Source organism: Anser brachyrhynchus (assembly GCF_964034855.1).
Source record: "Anser brachyrhynchus genome assembly, chromosome: 13".
NCBI classification, from domain to species: Eukaryota; Metazoa; Chordata; class Aves; order Anseriformes; family Anatidae; genus Anser; species Anser brachyrhynchus.
Window position 1 is genome coordinate 450,477 of NC_137708.1, and position 20,908 is coordinate 471,384.

A 20,908-nucleotide genomic window follows, 5' to 3' on the forward strand; every position below is an offset into this window, starting at 1 on the left:
CTCATCGATAATAAATACACCTTTAAGGGTGATAGTCAGGTAGAAACCACCGCAGTGAAAACACTTGTTCATCTCTCAACCATCATCAAAACTCTTATTCATTCACTGTTCTTTAGGGAACCTTACCATCTATGCAATGTTTGAATGCAGTTGAAAGCTACTCAGGAACTGAAAGCTAATTCTGAACATTTGCACCAACAAATTTAGCCCCTCTGCAATCCCATCCTCTATGCATGCAGTAAGGTATGGGAGTGACTCAGGGATACATGTACAATGCTTGGAAGAATTTGGTACCGCCACTGAAACAGAAAAATCTGTCTGGTTGTGAGGCACTTCTGCAGCTCCTACCTCTCTTCAGCTGCAATGGAACTTGGAGCCTGGGTTTCAGGACAAACTGACATTGTTTTTCTTTTGGAAGCTGCTCAAGGAAGGAGGTTTCTGACCCATCAGCCAGCAGGGTGTTATTGTTGGTTCCTTGTTGCTGGTCAACAGAATCTCGGAGAGAGTACAACGCGATGCTGAAAGGATGCTCGTGCCCTGTGGAACAAAGAGGTGTGTAAAGAGCAAGTAAAGATGCAGACTTACGTGAAAACAGATCTAAACCTGGGCAAGAGGAAGCAGCCACATCCAATGGCTCTCATTGCAGCCGGGCCTTTAAGCAATGTTGCTCAAAACCTCCACCTGAGGACTAAAGAGGCTAGGGTGCCTCTGTGCATGTATGATCATTGCTTTACAAATAAGTTCATCAAGTTAAACCTGGCCAGTCACTCTTCATTAGCAGCTCTTCAGAACATTATGGTTCAAGTCCTCAGTAATAGACTTATGAACCCCATTACACTAACAAAATACTGTACGCATTGCTCTGTGCTGCAGTCAGCTCCCTATGACAGTCTAGTATGTACTGGACAGATACAAAAAATAAGCATGTGGCATGAGGAGTTGGAAAACATCTTTAAGCACCCACAAATAAACAAACATGCAGTCTAATGAACACCAGAATAATAGTTTTAATATGACTATGTGGTCTTCAGAGCAAGATCTCCTGAATAAACTAACAGGCATAAACTTCTTTGGACAGCCTGGGGATATATTTATTGAGTAATCTCTGAAAATATAATGCAGCATTAATGCAGAGATTACTTGTTTGGTGTAACTAAGCAGTATGCTCTAGGACAACACTGTGAGCAATGGCTGAACCACTGACACATCCGTCAGAGAAACAAGAAGCAGTTTAAATGCATCCAACAGCTTTGGTTTACATGTTGGGTAAATCACAGTATATCTTTGCTTCCCTCTCTGGTTAGATCTAAATAGTGAGCTGCTTAGTGCAAGTTCGGGCTGTCTATGAGTACAGTCAGTACTACCTTGCTCTCACCTAGCAGTAAGGACAAGAGAACAGGACCCTCCTGCTCTTTCGGTCCCTGACAGAACTGCAAACTCTCAAGAAGGTATTTAAAGAAAATGATCCTAAAACACCACCACCTTTCCCAGGAAAATTAACTAAAGTGTTCTGAATTTCAGGAAAAGTTCAAATTGGGATTGATTCTTAATTTATCTTAATGGCCGATACCTAAATATGGTTATATCATTGAATACAAACATAATAATAGAATTTATTATGTATTACAACAGGAAAAACAGAGACATGTTTTGCATCCTTTGCCAAATTAAATATTCTGCCTTATTTTAATTTTGCATTTAACCTTACACTTTGGTGTCTTGTTTTTGCCAACAGTTCACAAATGGAAATTATTATTATTGTTATTATTATTATTACAATTATTGGAAAACTCCAGCTTCAGTGATCGATGCTGAGTACTGAATAATCAAAATTCAGAGTTTTATTTTAAAATATTTATTGTTTTCTGGTATCATCTGCTACAGATTTCCATCACTCTCCTCCACTGTGACTGTCTTCAAAACCCTCTAAATATACACCTCCTTTCCCTCAAGCTTTGGGAGTTGCTATAAACAAAACACAAAATGTTAAAACGGAAACTTTTCAAATAAACAGCCTGCAAAGGGCATTGCCTTGGGTGTCCCATGTCTTTGTGTGAGATCAGATCAGTATTGGGTTAAAGTGGAGATTCAGAGGACAACTATAAGGAGCCTTATGAAACAAATTGGCTTTGATCTTCCATATAAAGATCTTCCATATAAAACAGTTTCATTATTTGTGAACTGCAATGCAATGAAAGATAAATAAGTACCACAAAAGTTAGATAAACATCTTATCTTCTTCATAAAAAGCATACAAGTCACCAGTGGATCCACCTAAAAATTCTGCATTCTTCTGTTACGTCCAGGAGAAAGCTGCTCAACTGCTTTCCCCTGGACCTACCATGCTTCTGCTGAGTGGCCTAACTGCAATGACTTTTTTTACTTCTCATAGGGCCTCAATACAAAATGCTGAGAAGGTGTCCGGAGATGCTCCTGATGATGTTTGGATGGACATCAGTGGATATCTCTATCACAGGTAGTGAAGGCAGACAGAGGCTGCCCCAGACCACAGGCACTGTCTGTAAGGAGCAGAAGCCTTCCAAGAAGTGCTGGACAGAATGACCAGTCACCAAGCAAACAGACCTGAAAGCTCATACCAGCAGCCAGAGGGATAGGAGCAAGCTTTCTTCTATGTCCTGCCTACAGCCCCTTGCATCACAAGCACCGAAAGGAAAGAGATTCTTCATCCAGCTTAAAAATCTCCTGTAAATTTGGTTTGTCTACTGAGAAGTGTCATGATTTCAGATCCAGAAATGCACAGATTTGCTTGAAAAAGGGACGTAAGTGTGAAGATATTCAAAGATGTCAACATACCTTCATTAAATGTGTATCCTGACACCATAAGAGCCAAGTGACATTCTACATCAGCTTGATACGGTCCCCCTACAATTGCCTTTTTATGTGAAGAATGCACTGTTTGAGATATTTCTCTGCTACATAAACCAGTGTCATTTTTCACTTACTTCTGTGGTGCTAGAATTAAGAGAAAATGGGAGAGCTCTTACCAATGAGAGGGTAAGCAGGCTCATCTTTTCCTGAGATCACCCAGAGATGATGGTCATTCGTCCTGCCCTGGTGGTTGAAGAACAGAAAAGAGAAAAATATCAGGTGAAGCGGACCAGGATGAGGGTCCAAGGGGTTGCATTCTACTCAGAAAACAACAGACAGAGATAATGGCTGAACAGGCCCAGAAGCAGCAGACATGTATAGCTAACTGCAGGACACAGGGATGGGAGGGATGGGTGCTCTGGGTCACTCTGTCTGATAGAGAGTGGAAGGGAAAAGGTTCAGAAGAAGAATAGACTGAGCAGCATGAGGTTGTAAAACCACATAATGGTTTCCTGACCACCCACCCAGTAGGCTCTGAGTGAAGAAATCCCTTGACACAACCAGAGAAGCACTACCAGCCAAGTCGACATGCTTTTTCAGGAATGCTGGTGTCCCACACTGTATATGGAGAACGCAGAGTGCAGTACCATTTTCAGCCTCAACAGTCCAATGCATTTAGGTGTTGCTTCCAGGTCAGATTACAGATTGGCCTATTTGGGTTCTTGCTGTCCCAGCTATTCCCTACTTCCCCATCCCCTAGCATGCCACAGCACTGCCATACTTGTATGATGTATTGCCATCACACGTTCTGCAAGCTGAAGAAAGACGAGAAATATTAATGTCTCTCTTAAGACTGCAATGCTATGGAGTATGCCCAGACACCTTTCCACAGAATTACACATAAGCATATGACACAATAGAAGTGATTTCCTTTTTACAGAAAGAGAATGAGACTTCCCAGGACTATTTCAGCAATGTGTTCCACACCTTTCCTTGGTATTATATTACTGGACACTGTAAAAGCTACCAAACACTGTAATTGCTGGACCATTGCAATCGGAAAGACTCATCTGATAACATCACTGATTTGTTCACTATTTCATGGCTATATTAATAATTTTTTGATAAGCTAGACTCAAGCCTAATGCTGGATCACCTTACAAAGTTTGAATTTAATGTAGGAACATAAGCATGTGTGTCTTTCTAAATTTTTGCATCCACACAAACTGATTTCTTCACCTTCTAGTCCAGAGAGTATCAATGTCTTGATGGTTAACTACAGCAAATGTAGACTTCTCCGTATCTGCACTGTCCCAAAACCTAGATGTTGCCCCTAGCTAAGATCTGGCAAATCTATGCAACAGTCACTTACAGGAAGTCCAATCTGTAGAAGCGTCTTCCTCATCACACTCTCTGCAGTTTCCACATTGGACACATTGACTGCAGTGGTCTAGAAAGGAAAAGAGGAAATGTAGGAAGCCATTAAGAAGGCATGAAGATTGGTTGCAGTTTCTTGTAGCTTGAAAATCTGGCAAAAAAATATCACTCATCTGTCTATTGTCTGTCTTTACTAAATGTTGATGTTTAGAACAGTTGTGTTAATTTGAACTACAATGGAATCACTGTTATAGGTGAGGGTTATACATTGTGAAAACTATTGTCAGCTACTTCCATCATTGGTTTATTAGCATACAAAGGCTTCATCCTGTAGAAAACAAAGGAACTGGGTGGTGTTCAGATACTGTATTTGATCACATTGGTATTTGACTGACAATAGTGCCATTGTTAGTTCAAAGGGTGAACATGGGATAAAGCTAATAAATCAAGAAGGCCTGGGGTCCCTCTCTGAGAGACGACTTGCTAAAAGGTAAAGGTGACCCACCAAGCTTGGTGTGAAGCCTAGAAATGAGTGCTATAAATATGAAGAGACCAGGACATATTCTAGTAAAATAGTTCAGGAGACTAAGCCAGTGATTCTTTCAGGATCAGTATCTTCACTTACTGCACTGAAAATAGGAATTACTGGGCACTCTACCACAAAACATTGCCAATTATGAAGTAAAGCAAAAGGAAAAGAGTACAGAAGCCAGAAGCCAAGAATAATTTTAAGACTTTACTATTCTTTGATAAGGGTCTGGATACCTCATGATTTCCCAACCCAAAACCCTCTGAGTGGGCTTCCAGCAGGAAGTGTGCAGCTGCATAGATATGCACCCTCTAAAACCTTTTCAGGTGGGACTCGAATTTTAAACAAGGATAGCTGTAGCAGCAACAGCTGCTGTAGTTTTACTTACAGATGAACAGTTATCAGCATCCAGCACAAAGATTTGAAGGGTTAGATTCTTCAGATATTCATTCTGTTTTATCTCACTGATATGCCTGAAAGTCAAAGGAAAGAGAGGGGAGAATACAATTTCCTAAGCAAACTCAAGAAGGACCCTAAAGTTTGGATCCAAGAGATGCAAGAGACCTGCTCCTTGGCACTGCAACAAATACAGAGTAACTACAACAGTAATAATAACATGCAATGTTTACAGAGTGGTCATGTGCTCTTGCTAACTTATTAATCTTTCTTTGAGGCCCCAGGCTAGGAAAACCCCACATGGCAATGCTAATGCAGATAGACGTGCCTGGCTTAACACCTTCCATCATTCTTTGGATCATTATTGTTCTCCAAGAATCAGGAGATAACCTTTTCCCCTCTCTCTATCTATACAAACACTTCTGCCTGAATGTTAGTGGAAATGACATATAGAAACATAACATTAAAAAGAAACAACTGGAGCCTCCAGATGCCATGAAATACAAACTTTAAATCAAATCAAAAAACATCTGAAGAATCAATACCAGGTATGACATTTCCACAGTGATTAGCAAAGCCAACCTCCAGCACCAAAGGAATAAAGATGCTCCAATAATAATATCTTCTAGTGGAGTTCATCTTTTCTGGACTGTAAACACTACTTTTGCTTTCACCAATGGATTCTACAATCAGGCTTCAAAGGTAGATTTTTCAAACAGTAGCTAGACACTCTCTGTGCTGAAAATCAGAGGGCAATTTGATATCAAGCATGACAAATTTCCTCTGAGTATTGTAGAGGAACCACCCCAAAGAAGGATAAAAGGAGAGTCACTTACCATAGTAATGCAGACAGCCATCGTTCCTTCACGTCAGCTGAGCTGAAGATAAAAAGGGAGGCAGATCATCAAACAAGTGCTGAGTGGGTAACAGCCTTTGGAAACTTTACCCAGTTTCATTTATATATAGCTGTAAGTCAAAGTTCCTTCCTGCAAAGCCCTGGAACAAAAGCACAGTCCTTTCCTACTTCTGTCCTATTTCAACGAACAATAATAACCATGACAAAAAAATCCCAAGAACAAACTAGACTACATTTCCCGCCCAGGCTGGCATATGTTCAGATAAGGAACAAATATCTTCCTGTGGTTCTGGAGTTAACTCATTTTGTGGGCCTTTATTATTTTTGAGGTGACCTTTAATTACAATTTTCTTTCTACTATTATTTCCTTTCCAATGTCTGCTGTTCTTAGAAGCTTCTGCTGCCAACATGGGTTACCCAGGTCTCAGTGACATGAAGGAATAGCAACTGTTTTTGAGTTTGGACTAAGACACAAATGGCTGCTTGCATGTCAGAGCATGAGTCCTAAGGCCAGGAATCCATCACCCAGAAGAGACCATCCTGACCCTTGGAAATTATGAGGCAGCAAGTGTGAAAGTAGGGTACGGTTCCCATTTCTTTTCCCACAAGGACAGCTGCCCCACAAAAGGAAAAGCATCAGGCTAGATCAGCCCTTTCTAGCCAAGTCAGCAGAACCCCTAAGGTCAGAATGACCCTTGAAGATTGATGGCCTCCCAGTTTCACAACCGACTGTGAAGCAGAGATGCCTGAGCTAGCAGCGACCTGAGCTCCTTGTGGATATACCAGCTCTAGATTCAATTTGGCCAGGCTAGACTGAGCTCAAGCAAAAAAAAAAAAGTCACACTCTTTTTGGTGAGCTTTATGAGCTCAGGAGCAGCACTTGAATAGCCTTTCAGATGGCATTTGGACATGATCTTGCTTCTCTCTAGCCTGCTTCACACTCCCCTGCATTTCTGACGTTTGGGTTAGCAAGGACTAAACAGGTCTGGACTGTGCTGCTTGTGCAGACCTATCTTGACAGTCCTTGTCATCTTTACAGGCTGTTGTTGTGGGCACAAGACATCCTGGATGATGACTCCAGGAGCAAGGTTTACCCAGGAGCTGCCCATGCCACATTAGTGGTGGATAAAGGCATTTAATCCCTGCACAAAGCCATCTGGCATTTTCATTAATGTAACTAAACCATCCTTTGTAGTGAAAAATTCCCAAACTAGGATTAATCTCCTACAGAAATGCCCAGAAAAGTAGTGGATGCCCCACCCCTGGAGGTGTTCAAGACTAGGCTGGATGTGTTCAAGACCCTTGGCAACCTGATCTAGTAGGTGGTGTCCCTGCCCATGGCAGGGGAGTCAGAACTAGATGCTCTTTAAGGTCTCTTCCAACCCAAGCTGTTCAATGATTCTATGAAATGTCTGCTGACAGGTGCTGAAACAACATGTATGTAGGTTACATGATGGCACAAGCCAGTTTGCTATGGCTGATTTGGATGTGATGTTCCAGCACGTTCTGCAGCAGGGCCAGCCCTTGTTACAACACCACTTGCAAGGCATGGTCCTCTAGTTTAAAAGTCTCTCAGGGACTAGCCTGCAGATACTTTTAAAATATGACTGTCTCCCAAGATCTAAATTTTTACCACACTGCCTAATATGAGTCATGCACTCAATGGGGAGAAGGGCTGTGGTAGAGTTCAGGGTCCTGCATCCTCAGTCATCATTTCTCTTGACACATGGAAGACTTGGGCAGCTGCCTGGTTGGAGAGAGGTCTGATGTCTGATGTGATACCTGAAGGTGACAACATAGTTGATGATAGGCCAGCCGATGACAAATGAATTCTCAGGACTCATCTTTTTCTCTGTCACTTCGCTGAGACAGGTGCTGGTCCACACTTCACTCAGATGTACCTGCTTTTTCAGCTTCAGGCTGGCAGAAGACCTGCAATTCAAATTACGAATTTCTTAAGCCATATTCTAACAACTATGCCTCCAACGTTTGTTCGTGCCACCGTCGTCCTGCAGATGCAGCAACACTAACAGTCCTCCAAAATTAAATGTCTGGGCATGTGGAGGCACTGCAGGAGAGTTTTGCAAGCGGATTTTGGTGTTGGCGGCTCCACTTGTGGCTTAGGGCAATGTGTTTCACTAGAATCACAGGCAGGTAATGATTTGGGCTAATTATTGTTGTAACCATGTGTTACATGAAACTGTGGCAGAAACAGTGAGACCAAGAATCAGTTTTCTGTACTTACTGTCTCTTGCCCTCATGGGATTTCTCCAAGAATCCCATGAGGAATAGGGCAAAAGCTACCTTTTCCTTCAGAAAAATGTAGTGAAACATTAATACCAAGAAGAATTTCTTTAGGTGGAAAGGGGAGATGCCGCATTTTAGATCCACATTTGTAAAGAAGAGTTGTTTTGATGCCCATTACACAGATAGCTCAGGGTCTAGCTTCAACAGCACGTACTGGGGAGAATGAGTTGAGTGCAAATGCCTTACTTGGACTTGGCGATGATCAGCATGTCACTGAACAAGATCAAATGTCTCTCCTGGGTCTGTAAGCCCACAGTTAGCTGTACTCGCTCATCCAGGATGAAAGTGGAGCCTGGGCTGCTGAACATCCAACTTGGCAGCCCATTGTCTGAATGGGAAGAGGACAGGGTAGTTTCCCTGGAAGAGGACAAAAATTGTATGACTGTCAGCAGCTTTTCTCATAAGGTTTTGTGACTGAACACTGGTGACTATTTTGCAACAGCCTGTCATCAGCAGTGCTGACCATACAACAGGTCCCACACCACCATTTCCTGGGTCTACCCTCACCCTGCAGGTAGGATTGTGCTGAACTAACAAGCAATAGTTCTTGGCTGAGTCTTGTTCAAAGACCTTGTTTGTGTACCTGATCCCGACTGAACTAGCTAACCTCTGAGAAATGGCCCTATATTTATGTAGATCGAAAGTAACAGAGATCCTCCTGTCTCTACACAGACAAAAATGTGCATCTTGCCTGCAGGCAAGGGTGCATGTAAAACAGATACTTGCCATCCCTCCACCCCTCTGCAATACTTCTCTAGTTGGAGGGCAGTCTCTATACAGGCAAATCAGAAAACACATGAAATTTAGGGGTACTACTTTTGACATCATTAGTCTAACTCAATTTCCACCAATCTCATAATGAGGCCTCTTTGATTTCAAGGGAGTGAGATTAAAGCTAGCTATTAACTGCTTTTGAAAATCATTCCCCAGTTACAGAAAAACTACATTCTTCCCTCCTCACCACAGTCACCAACAAGTGAAGTCTTGGCTTATACATCTGTTGCCATTGCAAGTGAGAAGCTAAATCACCTTTAAACTTGCTATTAAAAGCTTTCCATGTGCATTAACTGAGCAGTGGGAGCCACATCATCACACAAGCTCAGCAGTGGACTTCCTAAAGCTGGAGGAGTTACACAGCTTTGTAAACATAACAGCAGGATAGCAAAAAAAATCTCACCGATATTCTGGTGGCCTAAGCAAAGATGGCATTGTACCAGCTCCTTCCACAGCAATCCATCATGAGAAATGTTTAAAGTTTCCCTCCCTCACAAGGATATTCTTCAGCCAAATAAAGTCAAGAATTTGTTTCCCTCGCTCTCTTTTTTTTTTTTTTTTCCCCTTAGTGCAACTTAAAGGAGGGAGGAATGGCAAAGAAGCCACATAATTTGGTCAGGAGATGACCAAATGAAAATCACTCCTGACCTTTATTTTAAATGATTCCGCAAGATTGACCTCAGATGGTTGTTTCAGAAAAGCAGGATGTACTATGCATCAATTACCTATGGCGTAACATAAAAGGTGTATTCTTCAGGAGGGCTGGTCAGCATCAAAATGTAAAGCAGTTCAGCTTTATCAACTTTTTCTTACAAAGAAAAAAAGATCAAACTAGACTAATACCTCAGGAAGTGTTATTTATAAGATCATTATCAGCGCAAGGCAGAAAGGAGCACGGTGTCCCCTTAGCTATGTCTAGTAGTTACATGGTGCTGCAGGAGGAAGAGAGCATGACATTGACTAGGGTTCAGCTCCCATGTAAGGATGAAGGAGCTCAATTCATAGCTAGCACTTGATATTTCAGGGGAAGATTTGCAAGTCTGGCATGTTTGTACCTAGCTCTATCTGCTGACACTCCTGGTGCTTTATACCTTAACGGGCAAACCATCAGGACAACACTGGAGCTGCTGGCAAGAGAGGGAGTTTTTCATGTCAAGGTTGTCACTTAACCTGTCCACCCAAGCTAGTAGCAAGTAGAAGCTGCTGTCTTCTGACAGGGGACATGATTCTCCTAGAGGAAGGATGGATCCTCTCTCACCAAATGACCAGAGATGATGCCACACACACAGTTCTCGTAGAGACTTCCCAGCACTGCCCTTGTTCCCTAAAGCAGCTCCCAGCCTCTTCACACTCCCAAGTGAATTTGTGTCTGAAACAGAGCCAAATCTCAAAGCCAGACCTTCCCACAGGCAGTCCAACAGGCAGAGCAGAGGACAGAGGTCTCCTGTGGAGAGTCCCCCAGTGGAGAGTCCCCCTGGTTGCAGGGCCAGGATGTGTCCCCAGGGCTGCCTGTTCTCCTGAAAAGACTTGTGGCTTGTGCAGCCTTCTTCTCCCTGGAGCAGCTCCTTCCACACCTGCTCAGTTGGGGACTGTTTATGGTCCCTTCCCCATTAATCCAAACTGCAGCCCCTCACTGCAGTCAGGACTAAGGGGACGGGGATGACTGTGCTCTCTCCCAAATCAGTGGACATTTGCAGAACACAGGCAGGCCCATATGCAGCCTCTCTGCACCAAAGTCCGTTTTCTGACAATTTGCAATTGTGCTTCTCACCCACGGCAATGCACTGTTGAACAGAGGAGGCCCTCATGTACTGGTCTCACTTCCTGAGACATCAGCTGTTTCATTTCTTAGGGCACCTCTGTTCACCTTCTCATACTGCTGCTTGCTGCGGGTTAGACGGCAGACTAAACAGCCATGAATCTGTCAGCTAAACACACATTGACTGCCCAGCTAGAATGGCACAGGAAGTTTGTCTCATTTGCAGCTCATGTCATTGTCTGTCACTTTACATCCTCTGCACTGCATTTTTAAAGTATGTTGCAGTAAAAAAGAAAATCTTCCAGATCTGTCCACAAACCAATTGCCCTTGACACTGTTAAATGAATTTTAAAAGCAGTTTCTTTCCAGCCTGTATAGGCAGAAAAGTGAAAAAGGAGTCAGAAAGGTATTTCCTTTACCTGGAATGGTACTTTGACTTGCTGAGAGCTTTAGTAATGGCAGAAGGTGTAGATCGTCTCCTTTGGACTATAGGCTTCATCTTCTGCAAGAGAAAAATACCTTCCAGTTAGTTTGGCCACCTTGGAAGCAGATTTGCTTACTGCACTCTACAAGTTCTCTTTTTATCTTGCCAACACTTATCATACCTCACCACTGAAAGCCATGATGTGAGACACTTCCCCTTCCATACTTACTTTTCAAACACTTGTAAAGTCTCGCATTTATGTGAGACACTTAAATCTTTCCTACCTTGAAACACTTCCAGTTTTCACAGCCAAAATTCAAAGTAATGACACGAAATTAGGCAGAGAAAAAAGCATGGGATGAAGGTCGGGAAAACTTCCTAACACTCTTATCTCGTAGACAGTGGAATAGTCTTTTAAGGAAGGGCATGGAAGTCCCCTTTAAAACTGGACTGGACAGAGCTATGGACAGCATTTAATGCCATAGGTAGCCATATTTTATGGGCTGAAGGAATGGATGAGTTTACTTATTAGATTTCTCTCTCTCTTTATTTTCCACGATTTATAGATTAATCAAATAGACTATTATTATGTCCCTCTCCAGGTAATGTAACCTCGAGACACTTGTACCTTTTTTAACAGCCTTAGCCACAGTCTTGTATGACACATAAATGAGGTGACTGTAATGGTGAGACTTGTGAGTTAGACATGATAACCATCCATAAGTATATGTCAACATACACACAGAAGGTCACGGGTCTTCTTTTAGTTGCTAAATGAATTTTGTGCTGGAGAAAGATACCATATTTTAGCCTGGGAAACAAATCCGCACTTCAGTGGCTCATACTTAGTAAGCATGGGAAAATCTTTCCCTTACCTCATATCTAATTTCAGCATTCACTTGTGCTAGAGCTTTAAGTACCAGGAGGTTAAGATTATGTTCAGAACTATTGATCTTTTGACTTCTGAACATATTAAAATATGGACTATCCAAAGAATAAAAGAAACTAGGATTGCTGGTTGAGGTCTTGTGGATAAAGTGTGTTACTTTTATTAACCACATACTTTTCAAACTATGCTGAATGTAGAAATAGTCATTTCATGTGTACTCATTAGTACAATCTCTGAGTACTTTACACTATTAGAGCTTGGTACCTTATATTAATCATGTTAACATGGCATTCTTATGATGTTAGAGGAAGGTATTGTCCCCATTTCATTGATGAAAAGGCCAAGAACAAAGGATTACAATGAATTTGGGTGCCCACTGTTCTACACATTGGATCTGCTTTTTCTGCGTAGACAGAAAGACTGGATTAGGGGGTTTGTTTGAAGCACTCTCCCCGCTCATTTTTTGCTAGAGCTACAAGGGCTCAGCACATCTGTAAGTCTGTCTCCTAGCATTTATGTGAGGAATCCCAAAAATTAAGAACAAGACATTAGTAACCACTTCAAAAGTTGGTGGAAGTGATTTACCACACTAAAGAAAGAAAATCTGTGGCAGAGGTAGGGGTGGAATACAGCTGCCAGGGAAGGCTCATGCTTACTCACATCCCTTTTAATATACAATACGCTTCTTGACTCCTGTGACAAGACACCAGGGAACTCAACGGGCAATGGTTTTCTACAACACAGACTGTTGAATAATACCTGATCATGTCCATCTGAGCCCTCCAAAGCACAGGTGGCTTTGTGAAAAATAATGTATGGTCATATAACTCAAAGTTGGAGCAGGGTTACAAGTGCAATTTAATTAAGTCATTTTCTAATGTATGAATGCTCAGCTTTGCAACATCCCTAATGCTCTCCAAGTAGTTTCCTTATGTATGAGTACATATGTAGACTGAGGGACAGATGGGCAGCAGTTTCTCCCTCATTCCTTGATATGACCTTGCCAAACAATGTTCTTTCCTTGGAAGTTTCACAGACAGAACTAAATAAAAATAACATGAATATACATATATATATATATAGTTTTAAAGTCCATACTGAAAGAGAACATCTGCCTTTCATAGGTGCCTTAATAAGATAAAATGTTCCTACAGAACATAGTACGGTAAAGCATCAGTAATGCCATATCATAGGGTGTGGTTGCTTGGTGGAAAACCCCAAGTGGCTGTCAGCTGCAAAGGTCTCTTGAATGAATAAAGCAGGCATGCAGGGAGATCTAATGCATCTCTGGGCCAGGGACTTTATTTTAACATTTTGAATGGCACTGCAGAAAAACTTTGCAAGTGATGGAATCCTCTGCTCTGAAGAATACTATGGCACGTAATAACTTCACTGTAGATAAAACAATCATTTCGGCCACCCCAAAACTAGTCTTCTCTGTCGTATAAGGTGGTAAAGAGTAGCAATGATATACATGACGTGTGTGTAGCGTAGGAGGACATTTTACTCAGAATACGTTTCATGGGAGATATCAGAGAGTCGGGATTTACCATACAGCTGATAGAGGAAAAAGTACTGGTGGATTTCTTCTTCTAACCTTCAGGAATGGTTCCAGATTGTATCTGAATGTTGGCAGCAATACCCTCCAAGAAGCCTTGTCTTTGCCCATGCTTTCTCCAGAGAAGTTTGAGGACCTGTTCACTAGCACTGCTTCCAGCAGCCACTGGACTACCTATGAAAGCCTCTCAATCAAGACAGAACTTTTTTTATTTTTTTGTGAAATGTTGTGACTACAAGACACAAGTTATTCCCCATACTCACTATCTCCAAATAAAACACCGAGGTCATCGGTTGCACAGAGGTCCAGTTATCTGATGCAAAACAGACTCTAGGGAAAACAGCAAATTGCTTTCCAAACCCTCATCCAAAGTCTCTGTGACCTCAGCCAGTCGAGCATCCTTGGCAGGACACCACTGAGATGACGGCCACAAGATCACACAAGTGGCATCTTACTGAGGGAACAGGACACAGCTGAATGGCATAATCTCATGTTTAATATACTTTATTTGCATATTTAGTAGAGGAATAATAAATTTTCTGTAGCTGTGCAAGGTTAAATAGTTGCTCACTTCCTCCTTCCTTAGCTATACCCCATTTCACGCAATTTTGGTTTGCATAGGCTAGCCAATGTAAATGATGTATCTTTAAGAAGCTGCTGGACAAGGAAAGAGTCTCCTAACACTTTGCGTGTTCTTTCAGTGACATGTAAAAAGTGCTCTGGTGCCTGCTTAAATATCATATGGCTTTTAATACCAACATCTGTTGTCATATGTCACTAATGGAAGGACATTAAAAACCACACACGACAGCTCTATATCATCTCATATTATCTGCACTCTAAATCTCATGATTACAGGACAGGACATGCCACTCTATTCAGTACATGCATCTCTGCTCTAGCTCTGCTGCAGAGAACTGGTGGACTAGTCTTGCCTCTAGATGTTGAGCCTCAAGCTTTGCAGGAGTCTGATTGGGCTTTCATTACACCAAAGCCCGAAGGGAAACCTTGTACCACAACTGGCCCTCTTGAATGTTTTTCTTGTCTTACAGGTCATTGACACTACGGACTGACAGATAAAAGTTGTATGAGGCTGAACTCTTGGGTTCTTGCTCTTGCTTGGCTGCTAACGAGAGTAAGAAGACTAAGGAGAGTCACCTTCCTGGTGCCTTCATTTTCCTGTTAACAAGTGAAGCAGAACTTTTATTTGCCTCATGCGGTTGTGATTAAACTTAAGCAACTGATGGTGGTAATGTAAGCTATGCTCTTTGAGGTGATCTCTGAACATGTCAAGAAATCATTTGTAAGAATTAAACTGAAATGCAATGTAAACATTTTCACAGATGCAACAACAGGAGAAAAATAGGTCACGTTTTTCTTTAATGTGATCAATACTAATGGCTAATTATTTATTAATACACACGTGAACAGCTCGGAGACCACTCCTGTAACAAATCTGAAGCATCACACTGCACCGCCTTTAACGGATGCTCTTCACTAACCAGAACTGGAATCGCTGAACCAGCATCGCCATCACTGACCGGCAGGTAGGCGGCCCAGATACTCGCTTCATTCCCATGCACTCTATGGGACGGGCAACTCCAGCGCCTGCCTCCCATCTTACTACATGGATGAAACACCGCAAGGCCTTTGTCTCAGTCAGGAGCTCTCTACATGGCCACGGCCTCCTTGCCCTCTAGAACTGCTGGAGCCTGGAGGCAGCTGCTGGTGAGCTGCTGGGGCTCACCTGGACACGGGACAGCATCACACATTTCCACAAAAGCAGTATTCTCAGATGAAGAGAACACTTTGCTGTGCTCCATCATGTTTGAGCCAGGGAGTGTTTTCGCTGGAAGTCAGCTCTGTTCACACTAACCAGGCACTCGAATTAGAGAACTGTCAAAGGGCCATAATCTGTGCTGTTTTGTTACCACGGAAACAGATACTCATTTACCCAACATACTCTGAAAGTGCTTGAACACTTGCAACACTCCGGACTGTGTTTGTGCATTACTCATCTCAGAGCTGCCAATTTTAGCTGTGTATTTCTTGGCTCTGGGAAAGTTGTGAGTCTAATACCCCTCATTCCAAACCCATGTAAGGCCTGCAATATCAGTTCAATTGGCCAGCACGAGCAGATTCCATGCCCCTGCACCCCTCCCTGACCTCTGTGCTTGAATGCTATTCTTCAGATAGTTAAGGTGGGAGGGAGCTGAAAAATAATGACACCTGCTTAGTACAGGGTGGATTTTCCTTCTCTTGATAGCTGGTCAAAGTTTGTAATGTCTGGTTTAGTTCATATTTGGTTTAGTTCATATTCAGAAATTGAATTTTTTTAATAGTTCAATTTCTATGCAAAACATAAATTAAAATATTTGTTTCAGAAACACTGACGCATGTTTACAAAAACACCATGTGTTTTCTTGGACCCCAGCAGCTGGTGTAAGTTGACAAGACCAGTGCATTCTGCCAGCAGCAGTGGGAAGCTGCCTGGTCAGACTCATCTCTATCGGTCAGTGCAAAGCAGCAGGAAAACACATCTCTATCACTCACAGGCTGCTCGTGCTATGAAAGACTGTAGGTTATGAGGGCATGGATCAGAGATCCTACTTCCAGACTGAATGTGGGAGCTAGGCAGCCAAGGCTGACAGTGGGTTGGCTTGGCCATCTGCAAGCCCAGGACTTAGGGTGGTGAGGCACTGGAACAGATTGCCCAGAGAGGCTGTGGATGCCCCATCCCTGGAGGCATTCAAGGCCAGGCTGGATGCAGGCAGGACAGCCTGCTCTAGTGGTTGGCAACCCTGCCCTGAGCAGGGGGGTTGAAACTAGATGATCTTTAAAGGCCTTTTCAACCCAGGCCATTCTATGACTACCTGCATGGTAAGACGTGGCAGATCTACAGGACTTTGAATTCTATGTTAAACCATACAATACGGGCTTCTGCAACACTAGAGACTATGGCACCGAGTGGGTAAGCTGGCACAAAACAAGGATGTTTTACCATAGAAACATGTTGGACAAAAAGCTTTAAGATTCTTTGTGGTAGGAAGAGTTCCCTCAGAGCCCTCCTTTCATTTTACTGGAAGGCTCTTCCAAAGCAGTGTTTCCATAAAAATGTTTGTTTTCAATGAATCTGCATTTTCCAGGGAAAAAATACACCATCGAAAAGTTTGTGGGTAGTTCTTTGGCCATGGGGTATGTCATCACTAAAACAGATCGTCAAGCCAGCCTGAAAACAAATAGCAGTGTAGAAATAATAATATGGAGCTCTGCAGAGCCTCTGCCACTACACGAGGTTAGCTAGCAGCTTTAAAACTAGCCTGGTACATCCATGCCACCCTGCAGCTAGTAGTGGAAGCGTTCTTTATGAGCACTGAACGCAGAAGATCAGTCAGCTAGCCTATGTCCATCCCATATGCTCTCTGCTGAAACGAAGATGGTAGCTACCACCTCCCTTTTCTGGACAAAGGAAGCATTGTACACTGACTTTACTAGTTGCCCCTTGCTAGAGATGGACATAGTCTAAAAATTAAGACGACTTTAGATCCAGGACATTTCACCCATCAGTGTCTAATCTGTTGTGAATGAACAGTCCACCTACCCCAATGAGCTCTGAATTTAGCTTAACCATTTCCCTCTCTGCTCCTTTCTATGTGATTGTTTATTGAGCTCTTACACTGACAAGCAGGATTTAAAGAGCTTTGAAGCTGCATTTTATTACAAACCGTCATATGCAAGTTAGACCAACTTCACACCTGACACTGGACTAGCTTTCCTGTATTCAGGGGAGTTAAAAGCAGTATGATCAGATGTAGAGAGAGAGTTAATTTAGGTCTACCCCTATTTTCAGCATATTGATGTTTCACCATGAGTTCTTTGCATACTGCTGAACAGAGAAAAAGAATTGCAACCCTACCAAAATGTCACTAGTATGGATGTAGGTACCCAGCTCACAATTCCAAAGGAAACTCACTTCTCCCACCACTCTGACTTTTTAATTTCTGCTACTTTTTCACGTGAAGGATTTGGTTCTCCATGTCAATCTCCAAAGTCTTAGGCAGTCTACTTTCTAACTGTGAAGACAGTGAAAGGGTATCATATCCTCTTAAATATATATATGTGTGTTCATAAATGTGGACTCCAAGTCAATTCCATGCTGACATTTAGATCAGTTAGGGAGGCTTACATTGCTAAGGACACTGTCAGAAAGAACAATACATCAGCCACAATGTCTTTGATTATTTGGAGTATCACAGATTGCTCAGAGTCAATAACACCAATATTATTCTCATTCTTGGATAGATCTTGTGAAACACTCTCTTCCTATGAATACTCTCATCACAGTATTGGTATGTTGTGTTAGAGCAGATAGCTGATCTCTGTTATTAATCAGCTGATCCCAGTAAATGCACATAAAAGCAAAAGTTACTGCAGAAATGTAGCACATGGCTATTTAGCTCTAAAAAATATTAGAGAATCCATTTAAGAGTGCATAAACAATTAACTGATGGCTTGGGCTTAGATCCATCCACGTGAAAAAAACTGCTGCTGCTCTTCCATCCAATGAGTTTATGTTAGCAGCAGCATTCCTGCAGAAGTATCTTAATGTGAGATAATGTGAAACACTTCTGGCTTCAGCTCTGTTATATCCCTTGTTTATGTGAACGTAGAATGATTTACAAAGTGCCTGTATAATACTGCAGTTGCATTTCTAGTTAGAAAATTGAATTAGAGGGAGATAAAGAAAGAGAAGGAGAGATTGCTCGCTGCAAAAAAGGACATCTCGCATTAGGTTACAAGAAGTAGGCTTGTGATTTTATCATGCTGATTTGCATTTAAAATTAGCGTAGAGAAAAAAGTGTTTGATTAATAACTCTATAAATGAAATCCTCCCGCAATCCTCAGGACTGGTGTAAGACCAGGAGGAACACTGTGCAGCAGAGTGGTCCACTGGCATAATTCACCAGGCACAGCGGGAAGGAAAATGAAGCCATGTACTATCAGCCCTCCCTGCACCACCAGCACTACCTGCTGCTGCAGTCCTTCTACCCTCTTGTGTGCTGCATTTGTACAGCTGCTGTGTCCTTCCCCCTTGTTTCCAGATTTTATCTGCCACCTGAGAAACTGCAGACTTGAATGTGACCCCATGACCAGGAGCAGTTTTAGCAGGGGCTCTAACAGCTGCTGCCTTGTCATCATCCCCCGTTTGCCCTTAGATGGCAAAATCCCCTGCAAGATGCCCAGTACCACCTTACTGGGAAGCAGCCTCAGACGTGTTCCTGCTCTGAATTTCATCCAGGTGTGCCCATTGTATGGGGCTCTCTGCCAGTCTGATCTTGGGTGATATAGGCTTGAAAAGCCACACTCTTTCCTACACCATACCACCAGCCCCTTGGAAGAGGACTTGTTTTCTTTGCAGCCTTGATTTCCTGCCCAGCTTGCTACCCATAATAAGATAAAACCTCTCTAATTCTCCTCCAATCATCCCTTAAAAGGTTAATGTTTGGAGTCCTAGGACTGAGACAAAGGCCTGGGCTGCAGCTCGGTTCCCATGCTGGTTTCCCCATCTTTGACCAGTTCCCAGTCAGAGGAAGATGCTATATATAGCAGAGATCTGTTATGATGGTGATCATGATTAGGCACTGTTAATCAGCTTCCTTCCAGCTTGCTGCCAGTCAGGCAGGCCAGTACAGCCTGACGGCCAAAAGGGAGAAGGTCCTCCAAAAAACACACTGCATGTGAACCTGGAGGTCCTGAGAGGACCAGCTGTGTCCTGCACAGACTGCTGGCCTGAGACCTCCTCTGCCTCCTGCTCCACCATCCCAGCATGAACGTAACCTCACTGACAGTCCCAGAGAAGTTGGGCCTCGAGAGGCAGGCTGAAAACACCCCCAGCTCCGGTGTTTGCAGTGAAGAAGGTCTCAGGGGCTTTGTGGAGGGGGAGGGAGATGGAAAGACAGGAGACTGTCATAGACCTTGCTGAGTATCTCCAGGACTGAGCAGAGGCCAGTAAAGATGACAAGATCCTCAGCTGAGATAAATCAATTCTGGTCCACTGTAGTCAGTAGCATTACGCACATTTAATGTAGGTGTCTTCAGAAGACATCCAGAAATTATGCTATGCCTAACATTTTTTATCTGTGGAAGTGCAGTGCCTATCGACATTAGCAAACAGGAATGATGTCAGAAGGTGGATCAGCAGTGCCTGCAGCACATGCTGTAAGGCATGTAACAGGGAGTGAGTCTGCAGATGTAGACAAAGTGAGCCAGGCAGGAGATGAAAACATTCATGGAAGTGTTGGCCAGAGGAAGGAGAAGCACATTTTAAAAAAAACCTCCTGTATCTGTCCCTCCCTTAGTCTCCCCCAAGTTGGAGTGCATATGACGACCATGAGTGTCAACAACTGCAATGGCTGGCTTCACCAGGGAGCACGTGAAATCTCAGGGCAAGAGCTGAACATGTTGCTGTGCAGTTCAGTTTATGTCCTGCAACTTCATCACTAGTTAGGTTGAACTGTGTTAAATGGGTCTCTAATACCTGTGGGCTATCTTCTGCCAAGGGGGGTGTCAGGATCACCCTTCACAGCAGTAGGGCTGTGAGATGTCACAGCTGGATTCCTTTACAGAGCCTACTGCAACTTCCCCAGCTGCTGAGACCTCTCTGCACACCAACTCCGGGTGCAATCCACCAATAAGCTCAGACTTTGTTGGTCTGAGCAATCCCCTCAGGGTGCAATCCCCTCTCAGTCCTCAGTGTGACAGCAAGTACCTCATTTTGAGAGGAAGCCAGCCAAAAAATAATGTATTTTGCCTGCTTGGTGCCTGGCCTACAGCACCTCTACAAATATTATTCACAGCTGCAGTTGCTCCACATTCTCTGTCTCTGTGCAGCGCTGGGCTTTGCAGGCAAGCTTCACACCTCTGTCATATATTCCACCCCAAGATACCAGATGAGCCTTTTCCCACAACTCAGAACAGCCAGGAGAAAATGAAGCACGCTCAGACATCCAGCTCATAGTGCTCACGCGCCAGCTGCCCAGCTTCTCATTCCAGGGACAGAAACGTTTCCAGCAGCTGTAGGAGTGGCTCCACGCCTTGTGCCATGACACCACCCCTTGCCCAGCTCCCAAATGGACGCCACGTGGGCATCCCTGCAGTGCGTGAGTCCTTTGTCCTTGCTCTAGATACACTCCAGGGCAGGTGAATGGGG

The 20,908-nt window shown here is 43.1% G+C and overlaps 1 protein-coding gene across 1 annotated transcript in view; it reads right to left on the reverse strand.

Moving 5' to 3' along the window:
* The window catches only part of LOC308176921 (rho GTPase-activating protein 20-like), a 38,993-nt gene that overhangs the window by 8,261 nt on the left and 9,824 nt on the right, over positions 1–20,908 (reverse strand). The window contains exons 2-9 of the mRNA XM_080553363.1: positions 11,247–11,329; positions 8,481–8,651; positions 7,770–7,919; positions 5,968–6,009; positions 5,124–5,208; positions 4,202–4,279; positions 3,006–3,072; positions 349–537 (exon numbers count right to left, since the gene is read on the reverse strand). Of these exons, the coding sequence (XP_080409489.1) occupies positions 349–537; positions 3,006–3,072; positions 4,202–4,279; positions 5,124–5,208; positions 5,968–6,009; positions 7,770–7,919; positions 8,481–8,651; positions 11,247–11,326 (862 nt within the window). The 5' untranslated portion in view covers positions 11,327–11,329. The remainder of the gene's footprint in view (positions 1–348; positions 538–3,005; positions 3,073–4,201; positions 4,280–5,123; positions 5,209–5,967; positions 6,010–7,769; positions 7,920–8,480; positions 8,652–11,246; positions 11,330–20,908) is intronic.